The following is a 22500-nucleotide window of genomic DNA, read 5'->3' on the forward strand; positions in this document are numbered from 1 at the left end:
ATATATATAAACTCATACATTATTACTATATAATATGCACCAACATTTACCAACAAATTCCAGAAATAATTACACTGCATTTAAATCCATCCTAGGGGTGGCGATATGACACAATATGAGTACGATATATCTAACAATATTGTTATTTTTGCTTTAAATTAGGTTTTATCATATCAAAATATTTGATACAGAAATTGGACAAATTTTGATAAATTTCCTAATTCTCGCCACCGATTTCAATATCACAAAAAGACTAATAACATGAGTATGGTACAAAACAAACCTCTCAAGCTTACATGAAAAGTCAGTGATAAAATAAGAACAAAAAAAACTAATTACAAGGAATAGGACAAAAAAGTCTTCACCATGTACATTAAAATACGTTATTCTTATTAAAGCTACTGAAGTTATTCGGTCGAGAGCAGCGAGTGATTCTCTGTCTTCTGTGGTTTGATCATCAGTGATGACGGCAGGGTTATTAGGCTACTGTCACGTTAAGAGCGACCGCACTGATCTGATATTCTGATACACGTGTGCTCTCTTTCTCTCCGGTTTACATTCACATATCACATAAACCACTGTGTTTACGAGGATACTCACTAAGATGGACATTTTGACATAAGTGTGTGTATTTAACCGTTTAAACCACATAATATGTACAACGTTTACTCTTTCTCAGGTCGAAAGACTGCTTCGTCATGTCGCAGTGTTCCTAAAACCTGTGCTTTGCTGGAACGTTTCCCAGAAGCCACTGGCTGCAAGAGAGGCCAGGTAAATCCCCAGAAACCAATTACTCGTCTTTATTACAGTGCTCGTTTCTCACAAAGACAAACTGTTGCCTACTAATATACATCCAGGAAACGTTCTCTTCCTCTTTTAGATCAAGTTTTCAGTGATGCGACCTGGAACTCACGTGTGGCCACACACTGGACCCACGAACTGCCGTCTGCGAATGCATCTCGGCCTCATCATTCCTCCTTCAGGCTGCAGGATCCGCTGTACAAACCAGACCAGGTCAGCTTTACACACTCATTAACACTGTACAGACCAGACCAGGTCAGCTTTACACACTCATTAACACTGTACAAACCAGACCAGGTCAGCGTTACACACTCATTAACACTGTACAAACCAGACCAGGTCAGCTTTACACACTCATTAACACTGTACAGTAGGGTGCATCAAAAAACACAATTCTTGATTTTTGATATGGCTGGGTGCTAAAAGTGTTCCAATATATGTAGAAACAACACATGCAAAATATTTTTCCAGTACATGATGATTTAGGGGTGCCACCGCAAATCTGTTTTTATTGGATAAAGTGGTTAACAGTGCTCAATGGTCGCCATGGAGATCTGAGGTTAACAATACTACAGCTCAAGAAAACTGAGGTGATCTTTCTGTTTGATGTGATCTTTCTGTATTGGGTATGTATTATTACATATTACTATCATATCTGTTTTTTGTTTTGTTTTTTGTTTTGATATAATAGAAGATAAAGAGTTAGTATTACTGGAGAAAGTGCTGCCGAAAAAGATGCGTCTTCAGCCGTTTCTTGAAAATGGCTACGGACTCAGCAGCTCTCTTAACCGTCATGGTAAAGGTCAGAGAAAGAGATTTAGTGCCTCTTTGAGATGGCACCACAAGATGGCGTTCGCTTCCAGAGCGCAAGTTTCTGGATGGCACATAAGTCTGAAGTAATACGTTTAGGTACAAGGGAGCAGTGCCAGTGGTTGTTCTGTAGGCAAACGTCAGTGACTTGAATTTGATGCGAGCGGCAACTGGCAACCAGTGCAATTTAGTGAGGAGAAGAGTGACGTGTGCTCTCTTTGGTTCGTTAAAGACCACTCTAGCTGCAACATTCTGCACCAGTTGCAGAGGTTTGACAGTACGAGTTGGAAGACCGGCCAGGAGAGCATTACAATAGTCCAGTCTGGATAGAACAAGCGCCTGGACAAGGAGTTGTGTAGCATGCTCTTATAGGAAGGGCCTGATCCTCCTGATGTTGTACAAGACAAATCTGCATGACCGGGCAGTGCTAGCAATGTGGTCCGTGAAGTTCAATTGATCATCAATTACAACTCCAAGGTTCCTGGCTGATCTTGATGGAGTTATGGATGTCGAGCCTAGTTGAATGGTAAAGTTGTGATGAAGTGCTGGGTTAGCCGGGACTACAAGTGTGGTCCTTCATCCAGCCAGAAATGTCAGGCAGGCTGAGATGCGAGCGGCCACCGTTGGATCATCAGGCTGGAATGACATGTAGAGTTGTGTGTCATCAGCGTAGCAGTGATAGGAAAAGCCATGTTTCTAGTGATGACATGTAGATTGAGAAGAGAAGTGGTCCAAGCACTGAGCCCTGAGGCACTCCAGTAGCTAGATGTTTGGTCTTAGACACCACACCCCACCACGACACCCTAAAGGACCTACATCGCTGGTACCTGACAGGTGAGATGCTATCCCTGGCTCTCTTCAGCAGCAAGGTGCCCAATGATTACAAGAGTGCACTTGCCAGAGCAATCTTCGAGCACAAGCCGGCTGATCTCCCCATGCACATCCCTGAGCAGCGCTTTAGTACCAGCTTGGCTAAGGATTGCTGGTTTGGGATGCACCAGCTGCACATTGATCCAGAATTTGTCTCTCGATGTGAAGGAATGGGCAACCAATGTTGCGTTCAAAAAAAGTTAGTTCAATGTATGTGCAATGAACATGATCAATGACTGTGCCGAGCGTGGCGTCAAGCTCACATCCAACTTCGTCGCAGTGGCAAGGAAGGAGCAACACCTGCAGTGCTGCAGGCAGTTGAACATGACCGCAACCAACAGCCAAACCTTCGCCGCTGCAAACGCAAGCTAATCCCTGAATAGGACGGTTACTCTTGGGTGGCGGGTGGGGAGACATATCTGTGGGGAGAGGCACTGGCTAGGTTCAGAGTTCAAGTTCCATTTCCTCTCTCTTTCTCCCTGTTGCTGTTGCTCAGTGGAGCAGACTGGCACAGACTGAGCAATTAAGTTTGAAGTTTAGTTAGTGTCAGCTCTTACCATTAGGCCCTGTTAGTAGCCAGTGAGTTAGCCACTAGAGAGGGTTTGTTCTTTTAAGTGTGCCAGTATCGCCTCTTGTGTTTAACAATAAAGTCAATTAAATTTTATATCTGTGTCCGACATCTATCACTGCTGCACAAAATTCAGGGTAAGGCCACGAGAACATGTCCGATTGACCTCCATTCATTTTGTCTATAGGACAAATGAATGGAGAATCTTGAAAGTTGAATTCTGAGAATGCCCAAGTTACCCAAAGGGCAAACAAACAACTTTTACTTTGATAACCCTATAGAACATGTTACTGTATAAAAAGTTCACTGTACTTAACATTTTCAGGTCAACCTTTTGGCAATTAGACCAAAAATTGCAAATTTTTCAAAATTTCGCCAAACTTCATGTGTTAGGTGGCACCCCTAAATCTCAATGGAATTCCTCAAAACTTTGCAAAAGTCATTTTTATGTTAATTGGAACAAAATGCAATGCCAGCCAAATTTATATTTTGAAATTAAAATTTCCCATTCTAATTTGATGCACCCTACTGTACAGACCAGACCAGGTCAGCTTTACACACTCATTAACACTGTACAGACCAGACCAGGTCAGCTTTACACACTCATTAACACTGTACAAACCAGACCAGGTCAGCTTTACACACTCATTAACACTGTACAAACCAGACCAGGTCAGCTTTACACACTCATTAACACTGTACAAACCAGACCAGGTCAGCTTTACACACTCATTAACACTGTACAGACCAGACCAGGTCAGCTTTACACACTCATTAACACTGTACAAACCAGACCAGGTCAGCTTTACACACTCATTAACACTGTACAGACCAGACCAGGTCAGCTTTACACACTCATTAACACTGTACAAACCAGACCAGGTCAGCTTTACACACTCATTAACACTGTACAAACCAGACCAGGTCAGCTTTACACACTCATTAACACTGTACAGACCAGACCAGGTCAGCTTTACACACTCATTAACACTGTACAAACCAGACCAGGTCAGCTTTACACACTCATTAACACTGTACAAACCAGACCAGGTCAGCTTTACACACTCATTAACACTGTACAGACCAGACCAGGTCAGCTTTACACACTCATTAACACTGTACAGACCAGACCAGGTCAGCTTTACACACTCATTAACACTGTACAAACCAGACCAGGTCAGCTTTACACACTCATTAACACTGTACAAACCAGACCAGGTCAGCTTTACACACTCATTAACACTGTACAAACCAGACCAGGTCAGCTTTACACACTCATTAACACTGTACAGACCAGACCAGGTCAGCTTTACACACTCATTAACACTGTACAAACCAGACCAGGTCAGCTTTACACACTCATTAACACTGTACAGACCAGACCAGGTCAGCTTTACACACTCATTAACACTGTACAAACCAGACCAGGTCAGCTTTACACACTCATTAACACTGTACAAACCAGACCAGGTCAGCTTTACACACTCATTAACACTGTACAGACCAGACCAGGTCAGCTTTACACACTCATTAACACTGTACAGACCAGACCAGGTCAGCTTTACACACTCATTAACACTGTACAGACCAGACCAGGTCAGCTTTACACACTCATTAACACTGTACAGACCAGACCAGGTCAGCGTTACACACTCATTAACACTGTACAAACCAGACCAGGTCAGCTTTACACACTCATTAACACTGTACAAACCAGACCAGGTCAGCTTTACACACTCATCAACACTGTACAAACCAGACCAGGTCAGCTTTACACACTCATTAACACTGTACAAACCAGACCAGGTCAGCTTTACACACTCATTAACACTGTAAAGACCAGACCAGGTCAGCGTTATATACTCATTAACACTGTACAAACCAGACCAGGTCAGCTTTACACACTCATTAACACTGTACAGACCAGACCAGGTCAGCTTTACACACTCATTAACACTGTACAAACCAGACCAGGTCAGCGTTACACACTCATTAACACTGTACAAACCAGATCAGGTCAGCGTTACACACTCATTAACACTGTACAGACCAGACCAGGTCAGCTTTACACACTCATTAACACTGTACAAACCAGACCAGGTCAGCGTTACACACTCATTAACACTGTACAAACCAGACCAGGTCAGCGTTACACACTCATTAACACTGTACAAACCAGACCAGGTCAGCTTTACACACTCATTAACACTGTACAAACCAGACCAGGTCAGCGTTACACACTCATTAACACTGTACAAACCAGACCAGGTCAGCTTTACACACTCATTAACACTGTACAGACCAGACCAGGTCAGCTTTACACACTCATTAACACTGTACAAACCAGACCAGGTCAGCGTTACACACTCATTAACACTGTACAAACCAGACCAGGTCAGCGTTACACACTCATTAACACTGTACAGACCAGACCAGGTCAGCTTTACACACTCATTAACACTGTACAGACCAGACCAGGTCAGCTTTACACACTCATTAACACTGTACAGACCAGACCAGGTCAGCTTTACACACTCATTAACACTGTACAGACCAGACCAGGTCAGCTTTACACACTCATTAACACTGTACAAACCAGACCAGGTCAGCTTTACACACTCATTAACACTGTACAAACCAGACCAGGTCAGTGTTACACACTCATTAACACTGTACAAACCAGACCAGGTCAGCTTTACACACTCATTAACACTGTACAGACCAGACCAGGTCAGCGTTACACACTCATTAACACTGTACAAACCAGACCAGGTCAGCTTTACACACTCATTAACACTGTACAAACCAGACCAGGTCAGCGTTACACACTCATTAACACTGTACAAACCAGACCAGGTCAGCTTTACACACTCATTAAGACTGTACAAACCAGACCAGGTCAGCGTTACACACTCATTAAGACTGTACAAACCAGACCAGGTCAGCGTTACACACTCATTAACACTGTACAAACCAGACCAGGTCAGCTTTACACACTCATTAACACTGTACAGACCAGACCAGGTCAGCTTTACACACTCATTAACACTGTACAAACCAGATCAGGTCAGCTTTACACACTCATTAACACTGTACAGACCAGACCAGGTCAGCTTTACACACTCATTAACACTGTACAGACCAGACCAGGTCAGCTTTACACACTCATTAACACTGTACAAACCAGACCAGGTCAGCTTTACACACTCATTAACACTGTACAGACCAGACCAGGTCAGCTTTACACACTCATTAACACTGTACAGACCAGACCAGGTCAGCTTTACACACTCATTAACACTGTACAAACCAGACCAGGTCAGCGTTACACACTCATTAACACTGTACAAACCAGACCAGGTCAGCGTTACACACTCATTAACACTGTACAAACCAGACCAGGTCAGCGTTACACACTCATTAACACTGTACAAACCAGACCAGGTCAGCGTTACACACTCATTAACACTGTACAAACCAGACCAGGTCAGCGTTACACACTCATTAACACTGTACAAACCAGACCAGGTCAGCGTTACACACTCATTAACACTGTACAGACCAGACCAGGTCAGCTTTACACACTCATTAACACTGTACAGACCAGACCAGGTCAGCTTTACACACTCATTAACACTGTACAAACCAGACCAGGTCAGCTTTACACACTCATTAACACTGTACAAACCAGACCAGGTCAGCTTTACACACTCATTAACACTGTACAGACCAGACCAGGTCAGCTTTACACACTCATTAACACTGTACAGACCAGACCAGGTCAGCTTTACACACTCATTAACACTGTACAGACCAGACCAGGTCAGCTTTACACACTCATTAACACTGTACAGACCAGACCAGGTCAGCGTTACACACTCATTAACACTGTACAAACCAGACCAGGTCAGCTTTACACACTCATTAACACTGTACAAACCAGACCAGGTCAGCTTTACACACTCATTAACACTGTACAAACAAGACCAGGTCAGCGTTACACACTCATTAACACTGTACAGACCAGACCAGGTCAGCTTTACACACTCATTAACACTGTACAAACCAGACCAGGTCAGCTTTACACACTCATTAACACTGTACAAACCAGACCAGGTCAGCTTTACACACTCATTAACACTGTACAAACCAGACCAGGTCAGCTTTACACACTCATTAACACTGTACAAACCAGACCAGGTCAGCTTTACACACTCATTAACACTGTAAAGACCAGACCAGGTCAGCGTTATATACTCATTAACACTGTACAAACCAGACCAGGTCAGCTTTACACACTCATTAACACTGTACAGACCAGACCAGGTCAGCTTTACACACTCATTAACACTGTACAAACCAGACCAGGTCAGCGTTACACACTCATTAACACTGTACAAACCAGATCAGGTCAGCGTTACACACTCATTAACACTGTACAGACCAGACCAGGTCAGCTTTACACACTCATTAACACTGTACAAACCAGACCAGGTCAGTGTTACACACTCATTAACACTGTACAAACCAGACCAGGTCAGCGTTACACACTCATTAACACTGTACAAACCAGACCAGGTCAGCTTTACACACTCATTAACACTGTACAAACCAGACCAGGTCAGCGTTACACACTCATTAACACTGTACAAACCAGACCAGGTCAGCTTTACACACTCATTAACACTGTACAGACCAGACCAGGTCAGCTTTACACACTCATTAACACTGTACAAACCAGACCAGGTCAGCGTTACACACTCATTAACACTGTACAAACCAGACCAGGTCAGCGTTACACACTCATTAACACTGTACAGACCAGACCAGGTCAGCTTTACACACTCATTAACACTGTACAGACCAGACCAGGTCAGCTTTACACACTCATTAACACTGTACAGACCAGACCAGGTCAGCTTTACACACTCATTAACACTGTACAGACCAGACCAGGTCAGCTTTACACACTCATTAACACTGTACAAACCAGACCAGGTCAGCTTTACACACTCATTAACACTGTACAAACCAGACCAGGTCAGTGTTACACACTCATTAACACTGTACAAACCAGACCAGGTCAGCTTTACACACTCATTAACACTGTACAGACCAGACCAGGTCAGCGTTACACACTCATTAACACTGTACAAACCAGACCAGGTCAGCTTTACACACTCATTAACACTGTACAAACCAGACCAGGTCAGCGTTACACACTCATTAACACTGTACAAACCAGACCAGGTCAGCTTTACACACTCATTAAGACTGTACAAACCAGACCAGGTCAGCGTTACACACTCATTAACACTGTACAAACCAGACCAGGTCAGCGTTACACACTCATTAACACTGTACAAACCAGACCAGGTCAGCTTTACACACTCATTAACACTGTACAGACCAGACCAGGTCAGCTTTACACACTCATTAACACTGTACAAACCAGATCAGGTCAGCGTTACACACTCATTAACACTGTACAAACCAGACCAGGTCAGCGTTACACACTCATTAACACTGTACAGACCAGACCAGGTCAGCGTTACACACTCATTAACACTGTACAAACCAGACCAGGTCAGCTTTACACACTCATTAACACTGTACAGACCAGACCAGGTCAGCTTTACACACTCATTAACACTGTACAGACCAGACCAGGTCAGCTTTACACACTCATTAACACTGTACAAACCAGACCAGGTCAGCGTTACACACTCATTAACACTGTACAAACCAGACCAGGTCAGCGTTACACACTCATTAACACTGTACAAACCAGACCAGGTCAGCGTTACACACTCATTAACACTGTACAAACCAGACCAGGTCAGCGTTACACACTCATTAACACTGTACAAACCAGACCAGGTCAGCGTTACACACTCATTAACACTGTACAGACCAGACCAGGTCAGCTTTACACACTCATTAACACTGTACAAACCAGACCAGGTCAGCTTTACACACTCATTAACACTGTACAAACCAGACCAGGTCAGCGTTACACACTCATTAACACTGTACAAACCAGACCAGGTCAGCGTTACACACTCATTAACACTGTACAAACCAGACCAGGTCAGCTTTACACACTCATTAACACTGTACAAACTAGAGTGCGGATCGGGCCGACTTTTTCAGTCCGAGCCCTGCCCGCGTCCGACAGAGCAGTAACCGAACCCGACCCGAGCCCGACAGGCATCAAGATATTTATGTTCGAGCCCGACCCGAGCCCGACAGTTAAAATCCCATTTTTTTCTCATACTAATGACAATTGTACGTTTGTTTGTGTGGAAAGCCCGCTTTTATTAAGCAACTGTATGAAGGCAATCGGAAATGTCAACAGGACAAGCGCATCAGCGCGCGGAGCAACAAGCGCTCTTAACACCTGGCGCGCGCACATTATGCACGCGTTTCGTTGTCACGGCTACATAAACAAATGTCCGCACACAGGAAGACGGATGGTAATATTTTACATGTATTTTAATCACAAAAACGAACGTTTGCATCAAGTGAAAGCATCAGGCACATCGGCTACCTACATAAGCTGTTTTAAATTTAAAATGTTCAATGCCTTATCGCGCTGATGTGACCGAGCCCGACCCGAACCCGAACATCATTTCTAAATATCTGTCCGAACCCGGCCCGGCCCGTCGGGTACCGGCGGGTCCCGTCGGGCTCGGGTCGGGTATCCATCCTCTAGTACAAACCAGACCAGGTCAGCGTTACACACTCATTAACACTGTACAAACCAGACCAGGTCAGCTTTACACACTCATTAACACTGTACAAACCAGACCAGGTCAGCGTTACACACTCATTAACACTGTACAAACCAGACCAGGTCAGCTTTACACACTCATTAACACTGTACAAACCAGACCAGGTCAGCTTTACACACTCATTAACACTGTACAAACCAGACCAGGTCAGCGTTACACACTCATTAACACTGTACAAACCAGACCAGGTACGCTTTACACACTCATTAACACTGTACAAACCAGACCAGGTCAGCTTTACACACTCATTAACACTGTAAAGACCAGACCAGGTAAGCTTTACACACTCATTAACACTGTACAAACCAGACCAGGTCAGCTTTACACACTCATTAACACTGTACAAACCAGACCAGGTCAGCTTTACACACTCATTAACACTGTACAAACCAGACCAGGTCAGCTTTACACACTCATTAACACTGTACAAACCAGACCAGGTCAGCTTTACACACTCATTAACACTGTACAAACCAGACCAGGTCAGTGTTACACACTCATTAACACTGTACAGACCAGACCAGGTCAGCTTTACACACTCATTAACACTGTACAGACCAGACCAGGTCAGCTTTACACACTCTTTAACACTGTACAAACCAGATCAGGTCAGCTTTACACACTCATTAACACTGTACAAACCAGACCAGGTCAGCGTTACACACTCATTAACACTGTACAGACCAGACCAGGTCAGCTTTACACACTCAGTAACACTGTACAGACCAGACCAGGTCAGCGTTACACACTCATTAACACTGTACAAACCAGACCAGGTCAGCTTTACACACTCATTAACACTGTACAAACCAGACCAGGTCAGCGTTACACACTCATTAACACTGTACAAACCAGACCAGGTCAGCTTTACACACTCATTAACACTGTACAGACCAGACCAGGTCAGCTTTACACACTCATTAACACTGTACAGACCAGACCAGGTCAGCTTTACACACTCATTAACACTGTACAGACCAGACCAGGTCAGCTTTACACACTCATTAACACTGTACAAACTAGACCAGGTCAGCTTTACACACTCATTAACACTGTACAAACCAGACCAGGTCAGCTTTACACACTCATTAACACTGTACAAACCAGACCAGGTCAGCGTTACACACTCATTAACACTGTACAAACCAGACCAGGTCAGCGTTACACACTCATTAACACTGTACAAACCAGACCAGGTCAGCTTTACACACTCATTAACACTGTACAAACCAGACCAGGTCAGCTTTACACACTCATTAACACTGTACAGAACAGACCAGGTCAGCTTTACACACTCATTAACACTGTACAGACCAGACCAGGTCAGCTTTACACACTCATTAACACTGTACAGAGCAGACCAGGTCAGCTTTACACACTCATTAACACTGTACAAACCAGACCAGGTCAGCTTTACACACTCATTAACACTGTACAGACCAGACCAGGTCAGCTTTACACACTCATTAACACTACAAACCAGACCAGGTCAGCTTTACACACTCATTAACACTACAAACCAGACCAAGTCAGCTTTACACACTCATTAACACTGTACAAACCAGACCAGGTCAGCTTTACACACTCATTAACACTGTACAAACCAGACCAGGTCAGCGTTACACACTCATTAACACTGTACAAACCAGACCAGGTCAGCTTTACACACTCATTAACACTGTACAGACCAGACCAGGTCAGCGTTACACACTCATTAACACTGTACAAACCAGACCAGGTCAGCTTTACACACTCATTAACACTGTACAAACCAGACCAGGTCAGCTTTACACACTCATTAACACTGTACAAACCAGACCAGGTCAGCTTTACACACTCATTAACACTGTACAAACCAGACCAGGTCAGCTTTACACACTCATTAACACTGTACAAACCAGACCAGGTCAACGTTACACACTCATTAACACTGTACAGACCAGACCAGGTCAGCTTTACACACTCATTAACACTGTACAAACCAGACCAGGTCAGCTTTACACACTCATTAACACTGTACAGACCAGACCAGGTCAGCTTTACACACTCATTAACACTGTACAGACCAGACCAGGTCAGCTTTACACACTCATTAACACTGTACAAACCAGACCAGGTCAGCTTTACACACTCATTAACACTGTACAAACCAGACCAGGTCAGCTTTACACACTCATTAACACTGTACAAACCAGACCAGGTCAGCGTTACACACTCATTAACACTGTACAAACCAGACCAGGTCAGCTTTACACACTCATTAACACTGTACAGACCAGACCAGGTCAGCGTTACACACTCATTAACACTGTACAGACCAGACCAGGTCAGCTTTACACACTCATTAACACTGTACAAACCAGACCAGGTCAGCTTTACACACTCATTAACACTGTACAGACCAGACCAGGTCAGCTTTACACACTCATTAACACTACAAACCAGACCACGTCAGCTTTACACACTCATTAACACTACAAACCAGACCAGGTCAGCTTTACACACTCATTAACACTGTACAAACCAGACCAGGTCAGCTTTACACACTCATTAACACTGTACAAACCAGACCAGGTCAGCGTTACACACTCATTAACACTGTACAGACCAGACCAGGTCAGCTTTACACACTCATTAACACTGTACAGACCAGACCAGGTCAGCTTTACACACTCATTAACACTGTACAAACCAGACCAGGTCAGCGTTACACACTCATTAACACTGTACAGACCAGACCAGGTCAGCTTTACACACTCATTAACACTACAAACCAGACCACGTCAGCTTTACACACTCATTAACACTACAAACCAGACCAGGTCAGCTTTACACACTCATTAACACTGTACAAACCAGACCAGGTCAGCTTTACACACTCATTAACACTGTACAAACCAGACCAGGTCAGCTTTACACACTCATTAACACTGTACAGACCAGACCAGGTCAGCTTTACACACTCATTAACACTGTACAGACCAGACCAGGTCAGCGTTACACACTCATTAACACTGTACAGACCAGACCAGGTCAGCTTTACACACTCATTAACACTGTACAAACCAGACCAGGTCAGCGTTACACACTCATTAACACTGTACAAACCAGACCAGGTCAGCTTTACACACTCATTAACACTGTACAAACCAGACCAGGTCAGCTTTACACACTCATTAACACTGTACAAACCAGACCAGATCAGCTTTACACACTCATTAACACTGTACAAACCAGACCAGGTCAGCTTTACACACTCATTAACACTGTACAAACCAGACCAGGTCAGCGTTACACACTCATTAACACTGTACAGACCAGACCAGGTCAGCTTTACACACTCATTAACACTGTACAAACCAGACCAGGTCAGCTTTACACACTCATTAACACTGTAAAGACCAGACCAGGTCAGCTTTACACACTCATTAACACTGTACAAACCAGACCAGGTCAGCTTTACACACTCATTAACACTGTACAAACCAGACCAGGTCAGCTTTACACACTCATTAACACTGTACAAACCAGACCAGATCAGCTTTACACACTCATTAACACTGTACAAACCAGACCAGGTCAGCTTTACACACTCATTAACACTGTACAGACCAGACCAGGTCAGCTTTACACACTCATTAACACTGTACAGACCAGACCAGGTCAGCTTTACACACTCATTAACACTGTACAGACCAGACCAGGTCAGCTTTACACACTCATTAACACTGTACAGACCAGACCAGGTCAGCTTTACACACTCATTAACACTGTACAAACCAGACCAGGTCAGCTTTACACACTCATTAACGTACAAACCAGACCAGGTCAGCGTTACACACTCATTAACACTGTACACACCAGACCAGGTCAGCGTTACACACTCATTAACACTGTACAAACCAGACCAGGTCAGCGTTACACACTCATTAACACTGTACAGACCAGACCAGGTCAGCGTTACACACTTGACACACTAGTCAAGTTAATATATATTTTTAGGAATTAATGTGTGGCATGACTCGATGTATTCAGTGACTGTTGATCGTGTTTCAGGGAGTGGGAAGAAGGAAAAGTATTAATATTTGACGACTCGTTCGAGCATGAAGTCTGGCAGGAGGCAGAAAGATTCAGACTCATCTTCATCGTGGACGTCTGGCACCCCGAGCTCAGCCAATCACAGAGGCAGACTCTCTCACCCATATAGAGGATAACAGCCAATCACAGAGCTCGAAGAGTAGGTCAACAGGCAACAGCCAATCACAGAGCTCGAAGAGTAGGTCAACAGCCAATCACAGAGCCAGACTCTCTCACCCATATAGAGGATATCAGCCAATCACAGAGCTCGAAAAGCAGGTCAACAGCCAATCACAGAGTCAGACTCTCTCACCCATATAGAGGATAACAGCCAATCACAGAGCTCGAAGACCAGGTCAACAGCCAATCAGAGCGCTCGTTTTCATATACCACAAATTTCCAAGGCAGTATGAATGTATAAGTTCTATGAATCATATTGTTTTGAGTTGTGCGTAACATGAGAACATAATCATCTAATAATATTCAAGATCTTAATTATGTAAAGCAAATATGATTTGCAATCATGTTTCAGAAGGATGTGTTTATGAAAGATTATGTTCGATTGAAGGGTTAATCTACACACGGTTACGGGAGAATAAGAGATCAGAATATGAGAAAGCTGCATTTGCTGTTTCTAACAGAGAAACTGAGACTTAAGTCACTTTTTTATAAAGTTATAGATATGATTGAGCATTGCACTGTATGTTGTGGGTTAAAGTTTGTGTATGCGTGTGCTTATGAATACATAAATGATCATTAAGAGATAAAACATCATCACTTCGTGCCTTTTTCCAGCCGTAGAAACTATTGAGGTCAAGAATGAGTCAAAAGAAGTGAATATGACATTGTATTTTGCATAATGATTTATTTTGTATTTTTTCTGGAAATGTTTTCATCAGCGCACATGTTTTATTAACACTACAGATTATACATGATTCTTTTTTTTGTATATGTACATGTTTGTTTACATGGCAAATGTTTGTGTTGTGAATTATTAAAACATGATCTCCGTTATAATTGAGTTTGATTGATCATCTTCACATCACAGTGGGAGAATGTGCAGCTCCAGTTTGTAAATTATTAATAATAATAATAATAATGCCATTAATACAGATTTCCCTAATCGAAGAAGTAGATCTGCTGGAAGGGGGTGAGCGTCCCGGTGAACTCCGGCGTGTGGCGATAGATCAAGGCCTTCTCCTCTTCCTCCACACTCGGGAAACTGTGCCAACTCTTCCTCGCTGCGACAGAGGAAACTTATTAATCATAATAATCCTGTTATTCATAATGTGTTCATTCATCGCATCACACGAGACACGACTGGCATCTGTCAAGTTTGAGATCGTTTGACTTTTCATGAAGTGTTTTTTTCAGATTAGTGGACAGAAAACACCCAAAATACACGTTTAACTGCATCTGTGCCACACACACACACACACACACACTTCAGTTTTATTCTCATTTATATTCTGAGGGATTTTACACAGGGTTTGTTCATATGTCATTTTCCTGATTTTATACAACATTTTATTCCTAAAATTTTATTTATTTTTGTCTGTTGACTATTTTCTGATTTATGATAAAAAGAGAAATCCAAAATCTCTGTAAAAACTTTGACTAATATATATATATTTAGGGCTGTCAAAAGATTAATCGTGATTAATCGCATCCAAAATAAAAGTTTGTGTTTGCATAATATACGTGTGTGTACTGTGTATAATTATTTATATATATATAAAAACACACACAATCATGTATATATTTAAGAAAAATTGGTTATTTATATATCAAATATTTATATATAATATAAATTATATAAATGTATATACAGTATATAAATGCAATTATTCCTTAAATATATACATGAATGTGTGTGTATTTATACATAATAATTATACACAGTACACACACATATATTATGTAAACAAACTTTTATTTTGGATGCGATTAATCACGATTAATCTTTTGACAGCCCTAAATATATATATATATATAGGAGGAACTGGAAAATGTGAATATGGTGCAAAAGTTCATTTATTGTTATGATTATGGCGTACAGATTATGGAAACCTTTTCACAATATTCTAATTTTGACTTTGGGGTTTTCATAATCTGTAAGCCATAATCATCAAAATTATAACAAATAAAGGCTGGAAATATCTCACTCTGCATGTAATGAGTCTATATAATATATTAGTTTCAGCTTTTAAGTTTAATTACTGAAATAAATGAACTTTTGCACCATATTCTCATTTTTCCAGCTTCTCCTGAACATAAAAAGAAACAAACATTTTGAACTTGACTTTGTTTGGATTTTTCTTCTAGAAGTATACAAATTGGTGCATATTTAATTAGATAACGCCTCATTTGCATATTTATACATTACATTAAAACGTATACAAAAAAAAAATGTTTGCAATTATTGCTGTATTCAGTCAGCTGGTGAAGAACGGCGATATCTACGAGTTATTCTTGTACCCTGTTCGCCAGCTGTGGTTATTCCACTATATTCTAATACCCGAGTCATGTGGTCATCATACCCTCGCTGACGAAGAAGAGTGCGGAGTAGAAGCGTAGATGGGGAAATCATACGCTGCACACACACACACACACACACACACACACGCACACACACACACGCACACACACACACACACGCACACACACACACACACACACACACACACACACACACACCAGATATAGTGGACACTACCAAACGTTCGGGATCGGGAAGATGTTTAATGCTTTTTTAAAGAAGTCTCTTCTGCTCACCAAGCCTGCATTTATTTAATAATAATAATAAAAAAAAAACAGTAATATTGTGAAATATTATTATAATGTAAATCATCAGTTCTCTATGTGAATATACAGTAAAGTGTAATTTATTCTTGTGATCAAAGCTGAATTTATCATCATTACTCCAGAAATCAGGATAATATGATGATCTGATGATCAAGACACAGTTATGATTATTATTAATGTTGGAAACGGTTATTAACAGTTTATTTCAGGATTCTCTGATGAATAGAAAGTTCTAAAGAACAGCATTAATCTGAAATATAATCTTCTGTAACATTATAAATGTCTTTACTGTCACTTTTGATCAATTTAATGCGTTCTTAAATCATATAAAAGTATTAATTTCTTTCATTCCTTTAAAAAAAATGTTTTTCTTACTGACCCCAAACTTCTGAACGGTGTGTTTAATGTTACAGAAGATTATATTTCTGATAAACACTGTTCTTTAGAACTTTATTCATCAGAGAATCCTGAAATAAACTGTTAATAACTGCGTTCAACACTGATAATAATCATAAATGTGTCTCGATCATCAGATCATCATATTATCCTGATTTCTGGAGGATCATGTGACACTGAACTTTAAAATGTCATCATATTGAACAATATTACTGTTTAGTTGTCGTTGAATGGCCTGGTGAGCCGTGGCTCTATAGTTCTCTTCATCGACCGCCGCTAGCGCCCCCTGCTGGTGAGGAGACTAACAGCTGGAGATTATTCATCCGTAATCGACTGATATTCCTGCCGTTCCCGGATGACAAATGTTGAATTTTCTGTCGAATTTGAACCACTGAATTTGTAAAGGGAAATAAAATGGACTGAAAATTGCCCGTCGGATGTATTTTTAAACAGAATGAACATTTTGGAAGTGAAATGTTTTGAATTGAAATATAATATACGACCATGTTTGATGCCAGCCCTAAAAATACAACACATTCAAATGCAAGCAGGGTTATTAATGCAATAGTAGTGCAATTCAACAAGCTTTTTTCTTTCAAAAACACTTCCATAGACTTCTTTTTAAAAGATTAAAAATGGAGGCGATCCCGAACTCGTGACTGGCAGTGACCAGAAGAATATACGTCTGCTTGTTCTCCTCACCTTCCAGCGTGGAGACGAACTCGCTCTGCCCGTCCGAGTTTGTGCTCAACACCCTGTAGAAGCTCCTCAGCCGCTCGCTCTTCGTGAAGTTCTGGAACAAACACCTCATTTCACTTCATCCAGCAGAAGCAAGAAGAGTCGGACCTGAACGTTCATCACGAGAGATGTGTCTGTACTAATGTCTGTGGAAGTTGCAGTTTTAACTCTTGGACTGAAGTTTCCAGCATGTTATCACTGTTGTACAGTAGGGGGCGCTGTCACTAACAAATAAAGTCAGTTCTTCAGTCATTTCTACGGCGGCCGAGAAGCGCAACACAAACCACAATTCCGAAAACTAAACACATTTATAAACACAATGGAAAGACTAAAAACAAATGAACAAGTTAGAAAACACAAAAACATTTACGAAAACAACATTTTTGATGGAGAAGAAGTTAAAAAAAAGTTTTTTTTGTGAACATTATTGTTGCTTGTTCATGATTGTGTCAGTGTTTTATTCGCTGACTTTAACTCGCAGAACAACATAATGACGAAACGTGTTTGTCCGTTCAGGGCCACCGTAGAAACATGTCGATGTAAGCGGACCCGCGGTGTGTGTCGAGAGAAATGCTCATTCTAAGTTAATAAAAACATAACGGTTTTTATACACCACTGAAAACATAGTTCTGTATATGATATTGCATTTCCGCCAACAGATCCTCCTGAATATTACACACTGCACCTTTAATCGGGAGCCAGAGACGAAGGGTCTCAGTAATGACGTTACCTCAGTCGTGAGACTCCACTGATGGGAGTTTTCTGTGAGCCGCTCGGTTGCCAGAGATTTCAGAAGCTCCTCGGGAAACCCTCTGAACAGTCGACCGTCTCTGGCATCTAAACCGCATCAAACCACTACTTACATTTATCATCATAATAACATCAAGACTTAACAAGCTCACTTATTTGGAAACAAAAATATTCATCACTTTTCTAAGTAATTAACACTAGCCGTAGCATGGCAACGACTTCACTGTACATCATCGAGTAACAAGCTACTAATCCATTTTTGTGAAACTGGAAGTAAACTGATAATGAACATGAACCATTATGTAACTTTATCCGGTGTTGTTCTCACCGTCGGTGAAGTCCAGTGGCAGAGCGACTCCTTTGGTGTCAGTGCGGGACAGCAGCAACTGGCCGCTGGTTAGCAGTGTGAGCATCTCGAACCCTAAACAGGTTCCCCATACTGGGAAATAATCCCCGTTTGAATTGGCCTGTTAACACACAGAGATACTGTAGAGATGCACCGATATCAACATTTTGGCCGATACCGATAATTCTTTCTATTTGATGCTGATAACTGATAATTATATTTTGAAAGCCGATAACCGATAAATCTTTATATTTGAAAGCCGATAACTGATAATTATTGTATTTTGAAAGCCGAAAACTGATAATTCTTATATTTAAAAGGCGAAAACTGATAATTATTTATATTTGAAAGCCGATAAATGATAATTCTTATATTTTGAAAGCCGATAACCGATAATTCTTTATATTTGAAAGCCGATAACCGATAATTCTTTATATTTTGAAAGCCGATAACTGATAATTCTTGTATTTTGAAAGCCGATAACCGATAAATCTTTATATTTGAAAGCCGATAACCGATAATTATTATATCTGAAAGCCGATAACTGATAATTCTTGTATTTTGAAAGCCGATAACCGATAATTCTTTATATTTGAAAGCCGATAACTGATAATTCTTATATTTTGAAAGCCGATAACCGATAATTCTTTATATTTGAAAGCCGATAACCGATAATTCTTTATATTTTGATGGCCGATAACTGATAATTCTTATATTTTGAAAGCCGATAACCGATAATTCTTTATATTTTGATGGCCGATAACTGATAATTCTTATATTTTGAAAGCCGATAATTCTTTATATTTGAAAGCCGATAACCGATAATTCTTTATATTTGAAAGCCGATAACTGATAATTCTTATATTTTGAAAGCCGATAACCGATAATTCTTTATATTTGAAAGCCGATAACCAATAATTCTTTATATTTTGATGGCCGATAACTGATAATTCTTATATTTTGAAAGCCGATAACCGATAATTCTTTATATTTTGATGGCCGATAACTGATAATTCTTATATTTTGAAAGCCGATAACTGATAATTCTTATATTTTGAAAGCCGATAATTCTTTATATTTGAAAGCCAATAACTGATAATTCTTTATATTTGAAAGTCGATAACCGATAATTCTTTATATTTTGAAAGCCGATAACTGATAATTCTTATATTTTGAAAGCCGATAACCGATAAATCTTTATATTTGAAAGCCGATGACCGATAATTCTTATATTTTGAAAGCCGATAACCGATAATTCTTTATATTTGAAAGCCGATAACCGATAATTATTATATTTGAAAGCCGATAACCGATAATTCTTTATATTTGAAAGCCGATAACTGATAATTCTTATATTTTGAAAGCCGATAACCGATAATTCTTTATATTTGAAAGCCGATAACCGATATTTATTATATTTGAAAGCCGATAACTGATAATTATTGTATTTTGAAAGCCGATAACTGATAATTCTTATATTTAAAAGGCGAAAACTGATAATTCTTTATATTTGAAAGCCGATAACTGATAATTCTTTATATTTGAAAGCCGATAACTGATAATTCTTTATATTTTGAAAGCCGATAACTGATAATTCTTATATTTTGAAAGCCGATAACCGATAATTCTTTATATTTGAAAGCCGATAACTGATAATTCTTATATTTAAAAGGCGAAAACTGATAATTCTTTATATTTGAAAGCCGATAACTGATAATTCTTTATATTTGAAAGCCGATAACTGATAATTCTTTATATTTTGAAAGCCGATAACTGATAATTCTTATATTTTGAAAGCCGATAACCGATAATTCTTTATATTTTGATGGCCGATAACTGATAATTCTTATATTTTGAAAGCCGATAATTCTTTATATTTGAAAGCCGATAACTGATAATTCTTATATTTTGAAAGCCGATAACCGATCATTCTTTATATTTGAAAGCCGATAACTGATAATTCTTACATTTTGAAAGCCGATAACCGATAATTCTTTATATTTGAAAGCCGATAACTGATAATTCTTATATTTTGAAAGCCGATAACCGATATTTCTTTATATTTGAAAGCCGATAACCGATAATTCTTTATATTTGAAAGCCGATAACCGATAATTCTTTATATTTGAAAGCCGATAGCTGATAATTCTTATATTTGAAAGCCGATAATTGATAATTCTTATATTTTGAAAGCCGATAACCGATAATTCTTATATTTGAAAGCCGATAGCTGATAATTCTTATATTTGAAAGCCGATAATTGATAATTCTTATATTTTGAAAGCCGATAACCGATAATTCTTATATTTGAAAGCCGATAGCCGATAATTCTTTATATCTGATGCTGATAACTGAGAATTCTTTATATTTGATGCTGATAACTGATCATTATATTTTGAAAGTCGATAACCAATAATTCTTTATATTTGAAAGCCAATAACCGATAATTCTTATATTTTGAAAGCCGATAACCGATATATTGGCAGATAAATCGAAGTAAAGTTTTTATATAATTTTTTAAGGCCTGATTACAAAAACGAATCCCTAGATACTGCACTGAAAAATGACATTTGTAATTGTACAAAAAACATTGTGTATTGTATAAACAGAGTGCGAAACTGACACAAACCTCGAGAGCGAGTCTGTAGAAGATGGCGGCAGCTCTGGAATATCCGGACGATTTTAAACTGACTCTGCCTCCTGGGAACAGGACTCTAGACAGAGGAAATATACGTTATTTATTCTTTTTTTTTCTTTTTTTTATTGTGATGTATAATGTATAATATGGAAATGTTTTTTCCCCTATTATTTATCTATATGTTTGTATATGTATATTGAGAGAGAGAGAAATTCCAGGACTTTCAAGCACTACTTTTTTGGTTTTCAAGGGCCACAATCAGAGATCTCACTTAAAAAACAATATCTTCAGGATTTTTTAAACTCAAATTACAGATATAAGGTATCCAAAATACAACTTACAACGTATTTAATAATATATATTAAATACAAAGTTTCTAATGGCTATTATTGTCCAATAAATCATATTTTATATTATAATGTTGGCGTACTTGGTATCAAAAAAAGGTATGATGGGGTTTATCAGTGTTAATATTGCCTGAAAATATTGAATTTGTGTTTAAAAAAAAAAAGTTTAAGGGTTTTCCAGGACTTAAATGTCAAAAACTCAAGTTCCAGCACTTTAAGCCTCCGGAGAGAGTCAGCGATTCCTCACTGCAATCACGTCTTTAACACAGATTTACTGTACACCAGATTTACTCACCCGTTTATGGATTTGAACAGCCGTGTGTACTCTTCTTCAGTCCTGTTGATCCTACAGAACATGACAATAAACTACATTAGAAAGCTTCCGTGTCGAGCAGTTTACACACAACATGCGTATGAAATAATCTTCTGATTAGCAGCACACGATCTGAACAACACTGGCTGCGTCCCAAATCACACACTTTCTGGAGTAGACGTTTAAAAAGTATGTTTTTATGAAATCTGGAAGCTCGCATATAGCTTAGTTTCTCTGATCATAACAC

At 40.0% G+C, this 22500-nt stretch overlaps 2 protein-coding genes across 4 annotated transcripts in view; one reads left to right on the plus strand and one right to left on the minus strand.

The window, feature by feature from the left end:
- The window catches only part of unm_hu7910 (un-named hu7910), a 63019-nt gene extending 48084 nt beyond the window's left edge, over positions 1–14935 (plus strand). Inside the window, exons 15-18 of one of the 3 annotated variants that reach the window (XR_013800437.1) lie at positions 680–771; positions 881–1014; positions 13900–14123; positions 14200–14933. Coding sequence is in view for 2 of the 3 variants with exons in the window: in XM_079637410.1 (XP_079493536.1) it covers positions 680–771; positions 881–1014; positions 13900–14050 (377 nt within the window). In the remaining variant the exon portion in view is untranslated. Of the gene's footprint in view, positions 1–679; positions 772–880; positions 1015–13899 lie in introns of all 3 variants that reach the window. The other 2 variants (XM_079637410.1, XM_079637403.1) reach the window with 2 other exon arrangements.
- The window catches only part of ggh (gamma-glutamyl hydrolase (conjugase, folylpolygammaglutamyl hydrolase)), a 12988-nt gene continuing 5290 nt past the window's right edge, over positions 14803–22500 (minus strand). Inside the window, exons 2-7 of the mRNA XM_079637500.1 lie at positions 22236–22286; positions 21585–21669; positions 18938–19076; positions 18590–18696; positions 17824–17914; positions 14803–15161 (exon numbers count right to left, since the gene is read on the minus strand). Coding sequence (XP_079493626.1) covers positions 15040–15161; positions 17824–17914; positions 18590–18696; positions 18938–19076; positions 21585–21669; positions 22236–22286 — 595 coding nt within the window. The 3' untranslated portion in view covers positions 14803–15039. The remainder of the gene's footprint in view (positions 15162–17823; positions 17915–18589; positions 18697–18937; positions 19077–21584; positions 21670–22235; positions 22287–22500) is intronic.

The sequence above is a fragment of the Phoxinus phoxinus genome (assembly GCF_949152265.1).
Source record: "Phoxinus phoxinus genome assembly, chromosome: 2".
NCBI lineage: Eukaryota > Metazoa > Chordata > Actinopteri > Cypriniformes > Leuciscidae > Phoxinus > Phoxinus phoxinus.